General features: G+C 39.1%; 1 protein-coding gene across 9 annotated transcripts in view; it reads right to left on the bottom strand.

The window, feature by feature from the left end:
• Nucleotides 1-18456, bottom strand: part of Plc21C (Phospholipase C at 21C) — a 613502-nt gene that overhangs the window by 61535 nt on the left and 533511 nt on the right. For 8 of the 9 annotated variants that reach the window (XM_070099388.1, XM_070099391.1, XM_070099386.1 and 5 more), the window contains 2 exons: nucleotides 15032-15203; nucleotides 5479-5651 (listed from right to left, as the gene is read on the bottom strand). In XM_070099388.1, coding sequence (XP_069955489.1) covers nucleotides 5479-5651; nucleotides 15032-15203 — 345 coding nt within the window. Of the gene's footprint in view, nucleotides 1-5478; nucleotides 5652-15031; nucleotides 15204-18456 lie in introns of those variants that run through there. The other variant, XM_070099394.1, reaches the window with a different exon arrangement.

Genomic DNA, 18456 nt, shown 5'->3' with positions numbered 1-18456 from the left:
CAGGGGATGGTGGCAGGTCTTCCCTGCTGACACAATGGTCTGACTCACAACAAAGCAGCAGCTTGAGCTGGGGAAATTTTTTCCCTGCCCACAAATTGAACTGTTAACCCTTAAACTATCCACACACAGATATACATTCATGTGCGAGGGGGGGCTCCAAATGTAGATCAATGTTTTATTTTTCATTCCTTCAAAACTGGCTCAATAGGCCTGAGTCGCCTAGACATGAGAGAATGGGTCTGCGCACTGTGAAAAAATCGAGGATGCCGGGGTACCGCGTGGTAACACCAGTTAGTTTCATCTCCATCTTGGGTCAACATCATGGCAAACCCTCGTGATTCACTCACGCCTCATCGTATTAATACTAGTATTCTCAGAAAGTGATAGAGAATGCGAGTTTAGTGGTTTTGACACTGATATGGCCACTAATGATCAAGGAATTAGTGAAACTTTTCATGATAACCCATATGACCCTCAGTCCATGACCTCTGGGGTGGACAGTGTGGCCATACCAGACCCTCAGCCCAGCACTTCTGAAGTGGCCACTGTGGCTAATGTGGCCAGTGTGGCCACAACAGACCCTCGGCCCAGTACCTCTGGGGTTGCTAGTGTTACTTCCCAAAGGCAACTCCGTAAGAGGAAATTATCATTTTCCATGCGTTTTGGTAATGATGATAAGTGAAAGTGATATAAGTGATGATGACAAAATAGATTTTATGCCCATAGCCAAGTCGACAAGGGAAAATGATTATCATTATTCCCCAGTGAACGTACTTTTAGGCGTCGTAACCTACGTTCAGGCAGTGTGCCATGTGCGTCGGCAAGGATCGTATGAGGTCACGATCTGAAACCCCACCCACTGATAGTGATAGTGATAATGATCATGCTGCCTCCACTCCTGTTCCCTCTCCTGCTCCCCCACGCCCCATGCCACAAGTCCAACCTGCACCATGTGACTGCACATGGAACTGGACAGAAAGTACACCATTTGTGCTATGTCCTTTCAATTTTGATGGCAGTGGAAGTGGCATCATGCCACACTGTCCCATCACAAATGAGTCTATAGAGTTAGACTATTTTCAATTATACTTTGATGAGCCAATAATGAACCTAATTGTTACCCAGACCAACATGTACTACCGGTATACAATGGACCACACAGATGTTTCAGAATCGTCACGGCTGTGCAGGTGGAAAGATACAACTGTGACTGAGATGTATTTATTTCTTGGCACTGTCATGCTTATGCCACACGCATATAAGAACAATATAGCACACTACTGGTCCACAGACCACTTCATCAGTACTCCAGTCTTCCATGACCTCCTTCCCTGCAACAGATTCACTCTGTTGCTACGAATGTTGAATTTCTCAGACAGGAATACGCCAAACCGAAATGGCCTCTTATACAAAATCCAGAAATTGTTTATGTATCTGAAGCAAAAATTCGGTGCCTACTTTTATCCATTCAAGAGCATTGTTGTTGATGAGTCCTTGGTTCTGTTCAAGGGACGACTGTCGTTCAAACAATATATACCAAGCAAACGTAATCGCTTTGGTATAAAACTCTTTGTTATGTGTGACTGTGAGACTGGTCTTGTGTTGGATGTCATTATCTACACAGGGAAAAAGACACTCGACGATACCAGACACATGTTGGGCATTTCTGGTGATGTTCGCAAGATGATGGAGCCATACCTTGGCAGGGGTCATACAATGTACACAGACAACTGGTATACAAGTCCTATGCTCGCTGATTTCCTGTGTGTGAACAATACTGATATATGTGGAATAGTGAGAAGAAGTAGAAAACACATGCCAAATTTCACTGGGGCAAGTGTAATGGAATCGTCTCATGCCAATGACATCATGGCACTGATGTGGCATGACAAATGGGACATGATGTTGCTGTCAACCATCCACAGAAACGAGATGGTACAAACAGACAGACTGAGCAGGTTCAACAATGAACCTATTGTAAAGCCAGCTGCTGTCATCGACTATACAAACAATATGTGACAAGTTGACAAGTGTGACATCATGATAGGGTTTGTTGACTGTATGCGTAGGAGTCACAAGTGGTATATCAAAGTGTTTTTCCACCTTGTAGACATTGCAATGCTCACAGCGAAAAAAAGTATGGTACCGCACCTATACCTGCCACTCCACAGAGACCTGTCACCCCACAACCAGAGGGGGAAGTGCCCAACTGAATAATCCCTAACTGTCACTGCCTAATACCACTACCATCTACTCCAAAGAAGAAGTTTTTTTTTTTTTTTATCACACTGGCCAATTCCCACCAAGGCAGGGTGGCCCAAAAAAGAAAAACTTTCACCATCATTCACTCCATCACTGTCTTGCCAGAAGGGTGCTTTACACTACAGTTTTTAAACTGCAACATTAACACCCCTCCTTCAGAGTGCAGGCACTGTACTTCCCATCTCCAGGACTCAAGTCCGGCCTGCTGGTTTCCCTGAATCCCTTCATAAATGTTACTTTGCTCACACTCCAACAGCATGTCAAGTATTAAAAACCATTTGTCTCCATTCACTCCTATCAAACACGCTCACGCATGCCTGCTGGAAGTCCAAGCCCCTCGCACACAAAACCTCCTTTACCCCCTCCCTCCAACCTTTCCTAGGCCGACCCCTACCCCGCCTTCCTTCCACTACAGACTGATACACTCTTGAAGTCATTCTGTTTCGCTCCATTCTCTCTACATGTCCAAACCACCTCGACAACCCTTCCTCAGCCCTCTGGACAACAGCTTTGGTAAGCCCGCACCTCCTCCTAACTTCCAAACTACGAATTCTCTGCATTATATTCACACCACACATTGCCCTCAGACATGACATCTCCACTGCCTCCAGCCTTCTCCTCGCTGCAACATTCATCACCCATGCTTCACACCCATATAAGAGCATTGGTAAAACTATACTCTCATACATTCCCCTCTTTGCCTCCAAGGACAAAGTTCTTTGTCTCCACAGACTCCTAAGTGCACCACTCACCCTTTTCCCCTCATCAATTCTATGATTCACCTCATCTTTCATAGACCCATCCGCTGACACGTCCACTCCCAAATATCTGAATACATTCACCTCCTCCATACTCTCTCCCTCTAATCTGATATCCAATCTTTCATCACCTAATCTTTTTATCCTCATAACCTTACTCTTTCCTGTATTCACTTTTAATTTTCTTCTTTTGCACACCCTACCAAATTCATCCACCAATCTCTGCAACTTCTCTTCAGAATCTCCCAAGAGCACAGTGTCATCAGCAAAGAGCAACTGTGACAACTCCCACTTTGTGTGATTCTTTATCTTTTAACTCCACGCCTCTTGCCAAGACCCTCGCATTTACTTCTCTTACAACCCCATCTATAAATATATTAAACAACCACAGTGACATCACACATCCTTGTCTAAGGCCTACTTTTACTGAGAAATAATTTCCCTCTTTCCTACATACTCTAACTTGAGCCTCACTATCCTCATAAAAACTCTTCACTGCTTTCAGTAACTTACCTCCTACACCATACACCTGCAACATTGCCCCCCTATCCACCCTGTCATACGCCTTTTCCAAATCCATAAATGCCACAAAGACCTCTTTAGCCTTATCTAAATACTGTTCACTTATATGTTTCACTGTAAACACCTGGTCTACACACCCCATACCTTTCCTAAAGCCTCCTTGTTCATCTGCTATCCTATTCTCCGTCTTACTCTTAATTCTTTCAATAATAACTCTACCATACACTTTACCAGGTATACTCAACAGACTTATCCCCCTATAATTTTTGCACTCTCTTTTGTCCCCTTTGCCTTTATACAAAGGAACTATGCATGCTCTTTGCCAATCCCTAGGTACCTTACCCTCTTCCATACATTTATTAAATAATTGCACCAACCGCTCCAAAACTATATCCCCAGAAAAAGTGTGTTGTGTGTGCTTACACTAAACAGCGACTCCAAGTGTGAAAGGACACATGATACGTGTGTCAGCAATGTGGGGTGGCACTCTGTATGAATCCATGCTTCTTAGAGTATCATACAGTGGTGGACTTCTAGAAGCCTAAATGGGACTTGTAAATACCTTGTATATATATGTAAACAATAGTATGTGATTGAACCAGGTGTACAAATTCATTTATCAGTGTGAACATGTGTGTTTGTGACAGTATGATTACTAATTCAGTACCAAACATTTGTGTCTCAACAAGAATTGACTATGAAATCCAGAGATCTGCAACAAAACATTATTATCATAACATGAAAACAACAAAAAATAGAAAAGCATTGGAAAAAAAAAACGATAAATGTTTATTATTTCTGCAAGTGGCAGTGCTCCATGTTGCCGACACCTCATCATGTAGCACCAATATCGTGGGCTTATTTCTCGGTAAGTACTGGTCCTAAATTTTTTTTATCCTATAGCATTTATAAAAATGCGCTCTTCAGTTTAAAAAAAAAAAAAAATATTTTTCAAAATATTGGAGTGCTGAGCAGGTGAATGTAGATCTACGTTTGGACAGTTTAAAGGTTAAGTTAATTTTACAAAGTTTTGTATAAAATTGTGCCACAATTTTTCAATAGTGCAATAACCAAAACGAGCCAAATAAATCCATGTAATATAAGGGTCTATTCTATATAAAACATGAAATAACTTTAAAACTCTTGAAATTTCGGAAAGAAAGTTTCCAGACACAATGGAGAGACACGGTGCTCACAGAGCTCATGGAGAATGTAAACAAACCGTGGGGCACAGTGGCCGTATTAGCGGAACACCGTAAAGCGGGGCCCTACTGTATACACAGATTAAATATAAATGTCAAATATAGCTAATGCAACTAGTTTATGCACACTGCCATCAGCACTCGCACTCATACACTTATTGTCCTGACTGTATTTTTATTCCCATTAATCACTATAACAAAAATTAACAATACAGTTTTTGTATTACTATCTCTTCGTATTACTGTTGCAGTTTTAATGTTCTGCATATAGTTGTTATTTGAAAATATCATTACATTTAAAAATCATGTACAATGATATGCCCTTGTAGTCTTAAGTTAGGCTTAAACTTGCCTGAAATGCTCTGCATAACTGTGTCCTTTCAACATGCTCTCAAGTGTATATATCATGTTGAAATAAACCTGTATTATAAAATCTAAAACAATCTTACATTAACTATAAAACTGCATAATGTCACATAGTATTATGTTCTTGTTTACTCGAAATGCCCTGCATAACCAGGGGCTTTCCATAGTGTACAAAATATATCTTTCCAAATTTTTGTAACAATTATGTATACTTTGAAAATAAAATTCTTTAATAAAAGTGGTAGGGAAATGTTTAATGTGGGGAAATAGAGGTTATTCTGAGTTGTATTCCCCAATAAGTTCATCATAACCTGAACACACAAGCAAACTAATACTTTGCTTAAAATATAAAAGAACTGGTAACATACCTGCTTAATTCTTCTTTATCACCTGTTGTTTTGCCAAGACCTTTTCGTTTTTCTCTGTGTGCTTCCTCTGTTCTTCGTTTTATATCATCAACTTGCTTATCGTGTAAAGTTTGTAAGGTCTTTAATTGAGCTCCTTGAGACATTTTCATGGCCTTATCTAAAGCAGAGTATATCTGAAAGATGATATATTTGTGTGCATTGTATACTGCACATATGCATCATTTAATTCATGAATCCTCTTAATCATGATTCATGACTTTGTATTACAGTAAAAAAGTATACAAAGAAAATAAAGCAGTGAGAGAGGCTGTTTATAGAAGTAAATATGTTTGCTTTTCTTTTATACTTGTTTGCTAACATTTTTAAAAGATTTGAATTAAGAATCATATGAAGAGTTCAGTGAACCACATTAGAAACACTTATCTACTGTATCTCAATTTCACCAGTAAATGGAATTATCTAAAACAAGATCTTAGGTCAGTCTGTCCCATTCTGCCTTCTGTTTTCTCATAGTCCCACATTTCTTTTACTGTTGGAGCTGGCTTCTAGATGGGTCAGAAGACCAGTCGCACCATCCTAAATTGCTAGAGCTGAAATATTTAGGTGGCAGACAATGTGGTTCACTGGACCTGTTGCAGAAAGTTGTTTACATGCTGTACTTAAAAATTTTGTATTCAGTGTTTGTGCTTGATGAACCATGGAAAACATACAAAGAAGGATGATAAAGTTGATCCCATGTATTAGAAATCTTCCCTGTGAGGACAGACTGAGGGCCCTGAATCTGCACTCTCTAGAAAGGCATAAAATTAGGGGGTATATGATTGAGGTGTATAAATGGAAAATAGGAATAAATAAAGGGAATGTAAATAGCATGCTAAAAATATCTAGCCAAGACAGGACTCGAAGCAATGGTTTTAAGTTGTAAAAATTCAGATTCAGGAAGGATATAGGAAAGCACTGGTTTGGTAATAGAGTTGTGGATGAGTGGAACAAACTCTCAAGTACCTTCGTAGAAACTAAGACATTGTGAAGTTTTAAAAATAGGTTGGATAAATACATGAGTGGGTGTGGGTGGGTGTGAGCAAGCTGGATCTGACTAGCTTGTGCTAATAGGTCTGATGCCATGCTCCTTAAGTGGATGTGATCTGACCTGACTAGGTGGGTCATTGGTTTAAGTCAGGAGGTGACTTGGACCTGCCTTGCATGGGCCAGTAGGCCTGCTGCAGTGTTCCTTCTTTCTTATGTTCTTACGTTAGGAATTCTATGACCAGCAACCTTAAGTTCTGTATAATATCCTGTTGCTTTATTCTTTATATAACTTGATAAAGTCCACTGTATGGGAGAAAAGTTTGTAATGGATGCCTTTGTATCAGGTGTTTTTCAGCCAAACTGTCCTAGGGCCATCACAACCCTTCTACAGATGTTCTAGTTGAGGGTTTTAAGAGCCACTGACAGGTTTCACCGTACTGAGCCTTGCTTCCCGATGAGAGTAGGCATGATGGCCCCCTAGAACAGATTGGTGCAGGTGAAACCTTCATTATGAGAAAACAATGCTTCAACCAGTGTCCAATGAAAGAAATGGGAACAGGAACTCCTTGTAAACAGAAGCAGGAACAAAAAATTACCGATTAAATCAGGTGGATCTCCTTGCCTAAGCCCCAGCGGAGTTGTAACCCTGCAACCCAACAATATACATAGGCCAAACTACTGAACTGTCCAATTTACTTAGATTAAACCTGATTACCCTCAGGTGCTGCATGACTCTTAAGGTTTTAAGCACTTTCCATGAATATACAGTATAATAATAGTTATTCCTAATAGTGAATGCTTTACCCATAACCTGTGCCTCAACTGCCACCAGTTTCAAGAGCTTTACCCCTAGTCTTGCCTAAAGCCAAGCTTCCTCAATGATCACCCAGTTAATCAAGCTGTTTGTTCCAGCAGCCCTAAGACCCACATAATCAACACAAGCTGATCTAACACTGATAACAGGTAGCCATCCAGCTTCTTAAAAACTTCTATCTTTGGTCTGGCAATATTTGATATCTGCTGACAGCATGTTGAAGAATCTTGAACCATGGATGTTAAAACAGTGTTCTCTTATTTTACCCATAGCCCCTCTGCTCTTCACTTCGTTTATTTCACACTTTCTCCCATATCTTTCACTCCAGTAAGTTGTTAAAGTAGTGTGCAGACTAGGGACCATTTCCTTGAGTACCTTCCATGTGTATAATATCAGGTATATCTCTCTTCTCAGTTCCAGAAAGAATAATCCAAATTTGAACCTACTTCACTTAAATAGAAAGCCAAGTGTTTGTTATATCCAGATGACTATTAAATTTACTTAGTGTAGTAAAGCCTTGTGTTGTCCAAGAAAATGCTCTGTATCTAGTCAGATGTTCAACTATTTGTGGTGTAGGAGTTTTGTTAACACTTGCAGTGTTTAATAGAAATTTTACATCCTCCTCCTCCTCTGAACTGGATGTGGAAGATTGGTGATAAACCCTATGGGTATATACCTGGGACCATCACCTATGGGGTGAAAATAGGTTATTTAGGGTTGACACTAATAGCAAAACATGGTCAGTGACTCATGAACCCACTATAGAAGCCTACCTTTTGTGCCTTACTATCAATCCTTCCATAATCATCTTCCATATTTATGATAGACTTGTCTTATTACTGCTACACGGTGAACAAGTTACACTACTACAGACAAATGGTATGCTATGAACACAACGTGAGTCTATCTTTCCTCTAGTCTGGAAAAGCACTTTGGTCTACTGCAAACCATAATACTGCATATGGTACAAACCCATGTAATGACTATGACAGGAGGGCCCAGCATGTTCAGCACCTTCTTATCAGTGTTCTATGCTTTCAACTGAGCCACTGTTCATTATGTTCGGTCTTTTTACTGCCTTTCTGCCATTTTTGTAGAACAGTTGAGTATGGGAAAGGTGACTATATTTTATGTACTGTGAATTTATTTTACTTTTTATCTCTTTTTTAGGCCTAGCTATATTGATAATATAATAAATGATAGTGTAAACGCATTATCGGGCATTTTAGATGCATTTGTTAATGAAAAAACTGCTCTTTTCCACCTGCTTCCAATTTCTGCTTACCATACAGGCTTGGAAACTTAAGAGCCATACAAGCTGGGCCCTCCTGTATTTAGTTTGAGGGTGAACCCTACAGAAAATGAAAGATAAAAGGAAACAATGATCTAAAAGTGGTAGGAAAGTCCATTTACTGATGAAACTGATATAGAGATGTTTACTATTCCTAACAGTTCATGGAACTTAAGCACAAAAATAAAAATAAAGTTGTTCATTTATTTAAACTTTCACAATGGCCACCATCTTCAATATTAGGACTTAATGGGGACAGGGAAACTCCTTGTAAATTCTGTATTTTTATTCATGTTCAGCACTAAACTCCTGCTGGTCATTCAGGACAAGGAGTGTTGGAGGTTCAATCCTCTATCTGCTAATCACTCTACCTAACTGTACTCACCTAGCTGAAATAAAACTTAGTGAAGTGAACTTTACAAAGTTCATTTCACAACTTGGATATTTTTTTCCCCTTGTATATTAATACAATTCACATAAGCCATAAAAATGGCTTATGTGAATCCTATTAAATCATATACCAGACCAGACTACATGGTTCCAGAGATCACCATGCAGTCTGGCGTTTAACAAGGCCTCATCAAATGAAAAAAGAAAATATAATACAGAAATAATGAATATTAAGAGACACAGGAAATGCATTTCATACTAGCGGCTTTCTTTTTGTGTCTACTAATGTTTTATTACATGCAGACTACACTAGTTTTGTACTGCATAAAAAGAAATAAAAATTTGAATTTGGCATTTCAAAAATAACAATTAAGAAATACAGTGGACCCCCGGATATAGGCCGGTGCAGAAATCGGCCAATTCGGAAAGTGAGCACTTTTTTCAGCAAAATTCTCCCCCCGGATATTGGCCATCCACTCGGGAATCATTGGTATGAGACGCGTCCACCCGCTGGCAACGTGCTTCTTCACACATATCACACTCAGTCTGTGCGTCTCTCCCATTGGGGTAGGAATACTCCGCTCATTCATCCATTGTTTTTCATGCTTGTTTATTGATTGTAACTGTGAAATAAGCCACCATGGGGCCAAAGAAAGTTCAGAGTGCCAGCCCTTTGGCAAAGAAGGAGAGAAACACAACAGAATTCAAGAAAGAAGTTATCGCAAAATATGAAAGTGGCATACGTGTGGCAGAGCTGGCCAGGATGTATGGGAAATCTACATCAACAATCAGTTCCATTCTGTTGAAGAGAGCAGAAATCAAGGAAGCTGATGTTGTGAAAGGTGTAAATATGCTAACGAAACAGAGGTCTCAAACACGAGTGGATCAACCAAAAACAATTAGCAGAAGATAGTGTTTCGGAGGGGATAATTTGTGAGAAGGCAAGGCAGTTGCATGTGGATCTCAGAGAAAATGCTGGGAATGAGTGCTGCTGTTAGTGAATTTAACCCGTTAACTGTCCAAACGTAGATCTACGTTCTTACCGCTAGCGCTCCAAACGTATATCTACGTTTTATTTTTCCTGCCTCCAAATTTGGCATGATTGGCCTGAGATGCCTGGTCAACATAGAATGGGTCTTAACACTCGGTGTGCACAGTATTAAAAAAATCTGGGACCACTTAGTACCTTGTGGGAGCACCAGTTCAATTGAGCGCCAGCTAGAGCAAATAGTGCAGCAAACACCAAGGATTCACTGACATCATGTCGTATTAACACTCCCCTCTTAAGAGGAAAGAGGTGTTGACCCCAAGTTTAGTGGCTCTGAGTTAGATGTGGCCACAAGTGGTCACAGAAATATCAAAAACCTTGATAATAACCCATGTGCAACACCCTTTCAATTATGGTACCACTGGTAGTGTCATCCTGCCAGAATGTCTTATAACTTATGCCTTAAGTAAAAAGAAACAATTCTGGAATGTGTAATACATGTTCAGCAGGCTGGCTGATTGGCTGTCTCTATCTCCTTCTGTCTGTCTGTATCTATCTCTGTCTGTCTCTATCTATCTCTGTCTCTATCTCACAGGTACACATACGTAAATACAATTATACATAGTGTAAGTTACCTAGGATAACCCCCAAAAATCCAGACAAAGTGCTATACTATGTAGATAATATAATGCAAAATAAGCATGACTGGCAACTGGCAAGTAATACACATTTTCACTTGTTCAGGAATCAGATGTGATTGATCGTATTTAATACCAGCTGGTTCACGAGCAGCTCTCTCAGACTAGAGAGACAAGCAGACAGAAAGACTGACACACACAGGCAGACAAAGACAGACACACAGGCAGACAGATAAAAAGATATTGCTAGACAGACAGACAAGACATATTTATGTGTAACAGTGAAAACAAATAAAGCCAGGGTTCCATGCAGAAGTGCAAGATCATCAAGTGTCACTCCACTGCTTACCCTGTCAGCAGCTTAGTAATACTCATCTTAACACCATCCTTCAAAGAGTTTCATATATACTCCAGCATGTCTAAAACATTGCTGGGACCTATAAATATTTTGTATATGTTCCTAGACAATAGTAAATGACCAAGGCAAGTGTAAATGTTGACCTGTCAATGTGTTTGTGACAGTTTGAGTACAATTTCAGTACCTAATATTAGTGTCACAACAAATATTGGCTATGAAATCACGAACTACTATAAATTGTAATTTTCAGAACATAAAAATTATATAAAATAATATAAAAACGAGAAAAAAAGGTATATCAGCAACACTTCTGCAAGCAACAGGATTCCATGGTGCCGTCAGGTGATCATCAAGTGTCAACATCATGGGCTCATATCTCGGTAAGTACTGACCCTAAATTTTTTTTTTATTCTGTGTCACGTAGAAAAATGCACTTTTTTTTTTTTTTTTTTTTCAAAATATTCGGAGCAGTTGGTGAGAGAACATAGATCTACGTTTGGACAGTTAATGGGTTAAGGCCAGTAAAGGCTGGTTTGACAGATTCAAGAAGTGTAGTGACGTACACAGTGTTGTAAGGCATGGTGAGGCTGCAAGTTCAGACAAACATGCGGCTGAAGAATTCGTGCATGAATTACATAGAGGCTGAAGGATTCCTCCCCAACAAGTGTTCAATTGTAACAAAACAGGTCTCTTTTGGAAGAAAATGCCAGAGGACCTACATCATGCAGGAGGAAAAGGCACTGCCAGGACACAAGCCTATGAAGGATGAACTAACTCTCTTGTTCTGAGGTAACACTAGTGGGGATTTCAATGTGAAGCCTTTACTTGTGTATCACTCTGAAAATCCCAGTGTTCAAGAAAAACAATGTCATGAAGAGTAAATTGTGTGATGTGGAGGGCTAACAATAAGGCATGGGTCACAAGGGTAATTTTCATTGAGTTGGTGAATAAAGTGTTTGGCCCGAGTGTGAAGAAATACCTCCTGGACAATAAATTGCCACTTAAGTGCCTCCTGGTAATGGACAATGCTCCTACTCATCCTCCAGACTTGTTTGAGGAGTGTAAGTTCATCACATTGAAGTTCTTGCCCCCAAATACCCCTCCTCTCATCCAGCCCATGGACCAGCAGATCATTTCAAACTTCAAAAAACTGTACACCAAAGCAATGTTTCAAAGGTGACCTCAGACACTGAACTGACCCTAAGAGAGTTCTGGAGGAATCACTTAAATGTTCTCCATTGCATAAGCCTTATAGATAAGGCTTGGCAGGGAATGACTTCCAGGACTTTGAACACTGCTTGGAGAAAATTGTGGCCAGAATGTATCCTCGACAAGGATTTTGAAGGGTTTGAGGCTGACCCTGATGACCTTATGCCTATTGTGGAATCTACTGTTTCATTGGGAAAGTCCATGGGGTTGGATGTGGAAGAGTTGGTGGAGGACCACAGGGAAGAGCTAACCACTGAAGAGCTGCAACACCTTCAATAGGAACAGCAACAGACTGCAGCTGAGTATGTATATTGCTTCAGAGGAGGAAGAGAGGGCAAAGAATGTGCCTTCTTCACTGATTAAGGACATGTGTACAAAGTGGAGTGAGGTTCAAAGTTTTGCAGAGAATTATCACCCTGACAAAACTGCTGCAAGCAGTGTCTGCAACATGTTCAATGACAATGTCTTGTCCCATTTTAGGCAAATTTTACAGAGATGCCAGAAACAGGCCTCTCTGGACAGATTTTTGGTGTGACAAGGGTACAGTGACACTCAAGCTGGTCCTAGTGCCAGTAAAAAACAAAGAAGGGAAGTAACCCCAGAGAGGGACTTGATACCTGAAGTCCTTATGGAGGGGGATTCCCCTTCCAAACAATAAGCTCTCCTCCCTCTCCCTTCCTTGCCTTCTTCCATATACTACCAACAAGAGTCTTCAATGAAGGTACATAATGTTTATTTATTATTAAAATTACTGCTTTATATTTCTTTCTCGTTGTTTTCTGTATGTAAAACTATAGGTATTCTTTAAAAAATGTATTTTTTAATATTTTTGGGTGTCTGGAAGGGATTAATTGGATTTACATTATTTCTTATGGGAAATATTACTTTGGTTTTCGGCGATTTCAGATTTAGATCAACCTTCTGGAATGGATTACAGCCAATAACCAAGGGTCCACTGTATTTAATGAAATTTGGATACAGTCATACCTTAGCTTGAAACACCTGGCTGCTGCCTCTTGTGTTCATTCTGGGAGCACAAGAACTGACCCTTCATGGATTTTCATAAAAAAGGAGCCACAATACTGTGGCTGGAACAATTAATAAAAAATCTGCACTTTGGAGAGGAACCTTGTGACGATATTTGTTCGGAGAGGAACACTATGACAACATTCATTTAGTTGTGACTTGACAATGGTCCAGGACAGACCAAAACATCATCATACAGTTCCTCTCCTAAGTACAGGTCCTTGGTGAATGAATTTTTAAGCTGTTCATTCTTGTATTGTGCTCACCTGACTTGTATGTTAATTAAGAAGGGGCAAGGTGTTATATGACTCTGTACCCTAATATATTCTTTGTTATATTAATTTTTGTTTGCTGATGTGTCATTAAGCAGAGGATGCCTGGTCTGTAATCTATTTAATTTAGTGATTAATATTTACATTCACTATTGACTGCTAGTGTAATGTAAAATTAACCCTTTGAGGGTGCAGATCCCCAATCTGAAAATTCCCCATAGGGTCCAAGAATTAAAAAAAAAAAAAATCTTATGAAGTGGGAGAGTATCTTCTTCTGAAGGTAAAACAAAAAGTACGAAATTTGATCAAAGATCAATGAAATTATGCTCTCGCGAATTTTGCTGTCAGCGATATTTACGCATTGGCGATTTTGCCCACTATGAGTCCTATTTTCGGCCTAATTCTTAGCTGTTTCACTAGTATGTATTCCTTTTTATCTACTGAGCACAGGAAATCTCCCAATCAACTATTTCAACAACCCAATAAAGTGATCGGAAATTGGTAATTTGGCCAATTTCACACAAAGTTCAAAATATTCCAATTTCAAAATAGGGTCCAGAATAAACAATGCAGGCATTCCTGGCACTAAAATAACATTTCCTCTGTTCATTAGTTATGTTTTCAGCCTTTACAGATGAATTTCATTTTTATTTTTTATTCACAAAGAATTCTTATTCGCACCAAAAAATAGTAGATTTACTGTTATGCAATACTGTAATATAATTGTATAAATAATATCAGTGCATTCATTAATGCACATCAGACCCACCAGCTGACATGTATTGGATGTGTAATGTGATTTGTTTTTTCTTGAACATCAGGCAAAAATCAAACATTACTGCTACTTTGAGCTCAAGTTCAAGCTATTTTCAGTACTAAAACCAATGAAAATCATCTCTATTTCAGCAATATATCTTCCATTCTATCAAATGAGATCAAGAAACCATGAATCTTTCTTTCAACACACCGGCCGTATCTCACCGAAGCGGGGTGGCCCAAAAGGAAAAACGAAAGCTTCTCCTTTTACATTTAGTAATATATACAGGAGAAGGGGGTTACTAGCCCCTTGCTCCCAGCATTTTAGTCGCCTCTTACAACACGCATGGCTTACGGAGGAAGAATTCTGTTCCACTTCCCCATGGAGAGAAGCCATGAATACAATCATAAAAACCACACAAAAATACACCACAAGGTCACTGTTTTAATTAAAAAAACAGTGCTGTGTGCTGCTGCAGGATTTGTTTTATATGGTGCACACTTACCACACAGATGCATTTTCTCAAATCTAGGCCCAAATTTACTGCTCAGTTTATTTGAATGAGCTGAGCTCATGACGTAGTACTACAGCTTGGACCCTGGCTTCAAAGCCGTAGAACTATGGGACGGACCCTCAAAGGGTTAAAGACACAGGGAGGCATGGTCTAACATACATAACTCCACCACATGGGAATATGTCTCCAAAGTTGTGAAATTCTGACCCCTCTTATGGTTATTTTTGGTTGGCAAACTGATTTACGGAAAATTCATCAAATACTCACTGGTTCGTGATATTTCTCTTGAAGTTTCTTTTCAGCCAAGAGAATTGCTTGGCCAAGTTCATTAAGACTCGCCTGATAGGACTTCTCCAGCTCTTGTAAGCGTGCTTCTAGTTCCTCTTGCATTGAACCAAGCTCCTGGGTGCTCTCTCTCTTAACAGTTCCTGTTGGTTCACTGTTTAATAGTTTTGTATCAGTAATAAAGAATACATTGATCATTACCATGAAGTTATGTTTCCACATATGTGGAAGAATGTAAATCAAGAGACAACTTGGACATAGGCAGGGTATAAAAGGGGCAGACTGTTTGATAGGAATTGGACCAAAACAAGGGACACAGATGGAAGCTTAAAGGTTAAAATACCAGTTAGGATTTACCCTCTTGTCAATTTTCACATACAGTAAGTATATCAAGGTCAAAAGGGACAGTTAATTGCTTTTAAAACTACTACAGGGTCTATATACAGCAATCAACTAATAAAAAGACTTGTTAAAAATGAAGGATAAATAAATAGGCATATAAATTCTAAGAAAATATTCCCCACAACTATTAAAAAAACTTTTGTAATGTGAAAAAGACTGCATGAATCAACAAGAGAGTTTAAAATAGTCATAAATGGAGTACTGATATAGCAAAAAGAGTTCCATTAAGAAACCATGAGAGTCACTAAACACATTTATAATAAAAATTTAGTAAGTACACAATATCTGGTATCAATAGTGGTTGAAATAAACATTAACAATGCTACTGGCAGGGCTTGTACCAGAATTTCTATACTGGGGGGCTTTGGGGGTAACTTCTGGTTGGAGGAGGAGCTAAGAAATGTTTTGAAGTACAGTGGTACCTCAGGATATGAACAGCTCCCAACTCGAACAATTATGTAAGAGTATTTTGTAAGTGCTTTTGTAAGTGTATTTTTGGGGGTCTGAAATTAATTAATCTAATTTACATTATTCCTTTTGGGAATAAATTCGTTCAGCCTTCTGGAATGAAATAATTTCATAATCTCGAGGTACCACTGTACTCGTGTTATCAATATTACTGTTTTTATTTTGGAGGGATGAGGGAATTTTTTTTAGGAGGGCTGAAACCCTCAAGCCCCTCCATGGTGCCACCACCAGCTCTCAGCAGTTTAAAATATCCAAAAGTTTTGTTGTGTACTGTCCTGACTTCAGTTTAGTAGTATAAAGGAATCCAGCTCAAGACAGATTATTGGATAAAGAACAAGTACGTGCCAAGAAATACTCATTATTATATGGAAGAACTAGCCAAAACAAGAATTTCATCACTGCATGCAAATTGAGTGTTGTGAAAAATTCAGTTGGTCAGAAATTCCCAAAGTAGATGATTGGGCTAAGATTCCGGATAGAAATTGGCCAAATGGTATGGTGAATTTAGATGATAAAAAATCAGTACATGTACTGGGAATTTTCATTAAAACATAAGGCATCACCCCAAATAAAGGAAGGATGATAATTAGGTTAGTAATGTGTAAGAATTTTTTCAACTTAAAAATTATGTAAATAATGTATTATAATTTTAATGAAATTACTTTTTGCAGTTACTGTTAAGGCTCATAAACATTTCATTAGAAAATCAATGAGCTAGTTACAAGTTTAGATTTTGGCATATTGCCGAAACAAGAATTAAGAAGTTACTAAGTAGTAGAAATCACAGATGTAGCAACAACTATACTACCCAGTATACTTTTCAGCATGTATACCAGACCTACCACTTTCAACAAAGTACAGAAGACTTTATTTGAATAAGCCAAGCAGTGTGGGTTATTTCTACTGGGGTCCTTTTTTAGGTCCTCCCTAGGTTGTGGGACTACTGTACGTATGCATAGTCAAGGCATTTATTGAAGGAGACATTCCATCACTGATGGTTTTTTTTTATTCTGAGAAAGAGACTGCAAAAAACACAGTATATATATCAGGAAGGTGTAAGGTACTAAGGGTACATTTCCAACAAGTGACCTCACCACTTGTTGGAAATGTAGTGGACAGGACTTTGTACTGAATGAGTGAAAAGGGTTAGATTTGAGGACCTGTTTAGCATGGCCTACTGCAGTGCTCCTCCATTCTTTAGTTCTGATGGTTGGGTAAGATCAGTTTTGCAAGAATTTTGGAGATGCTGAATCTCCCTGAGTTTTGTGTGAAATCACGGAGGCTTCCAGGCACTGATGTATCAAGTAAATTGCATTTTGTTGGTCAGACTGATGTTGAGTGTGTTCTGTATATCGAGTCTCTTGGGCAAGATGACCAGTAGGTCACTGACAAAGTGTAGCCATATAATAATTCAACATAAAGAAGGAATAATGTGGACAGACTTGAGGTGCTCCATATAAGAGGTTAGCAAGCACAATACCTATGGGGAATGCCATGGCCATCCCAAAACACTTTTTTTAATCCCCATTGCTGCAGCAGTAGTAATTCACACAAGCTCCAGTAGGTAGACAAAATCTTAACTGGCTACTGGGAAGTCAAAATTTTCACTGACTGTTGTTGCAGAGGAAAGAAGAGGAGAGAAATGGCTTGTGTGGTTGGCACATTGATAAATAGAGCTGTAAAGTCAAAACTAGCTAAATGTTTATTCTTGATGTTAATGTTTATGACAAGAGTGGTGGGGCACTGTCACTGACTGATGTGACGGAGCTAACAAAAATGTTGGGCTTGCGAGTTTTAGGTAATGTATAAAGCATGGCTGGCTTAGGAATGCTGGGTAAAATCTCTTGGCCAATTCAGGTTTTCAGAGTATCTGACAGGCTTGGCTTAAAAACAACTTAGATGCATCACACCAACAGGAAACCTCGCTAAATATCTCTATAAACATCCAAGTACCATTAGCCTGACACACCTCAAGCACTTAAGGGACCTTAACAATTGTATTAAGAGACATCATTGTCAAGAAAAAAACACTTATACAGTTTTGACATAATAGCCCTATCTCTCTCCTCAGCAATAGTTAGTAACCCTTTGGATCTCCCAGTATCCAGCTAAGATTTTGTTGATGTGGTGGAGCTGTGTGTGAATTACAAATGCTTTAGCTATGAGGATAAAAAATACAGACAGTGCTTTGGAATGGCCATGGGCTCTCCATAAGTGCTCTAAATGACATACAGAGCACCTTAAGTCCATGTTCTTTCTGCTATAACCAACACCATTAACAACATCAAGCCCACCAATGAATTCATATTACAGGAAGAGAGGGACAATTATCTACCTTTCCTTGATGTTCTTGTACACATGTGACAGACTGCAGTCAACCAATAAGTAAGAAAACAATTATTTCAGCTCTTATTACAATACCAGCCATTGGTTTCTTCCTTAAGGCCCATAGGGTCCCCAGCTCATGCTTCTTGAGGAGTGTGAGTATACCAGATTCATTTTTGAAAAGTTACAGTTCCAGCCATATTTCATCAGAG

Source organism: Cherax quadricarinatus, chromosome 67 (genome assembly GCF_038502225.1).
Source record: "Cherax quadricarinatus isolate ZL_2023a chromosome 67, ASM3850222v1, whole genome shotgun sequence".
Taxonomy (NCBI): domain Eukaryota; kingdom Metazoa; phylum Arthropoda; class Malacostraca; order Decapoda; family Parastacidae; genus Cherax; species Cherax quadricarinatus.
This window is presented reverse-complemented; position numbering and strand designations above follow the sequence as displayed.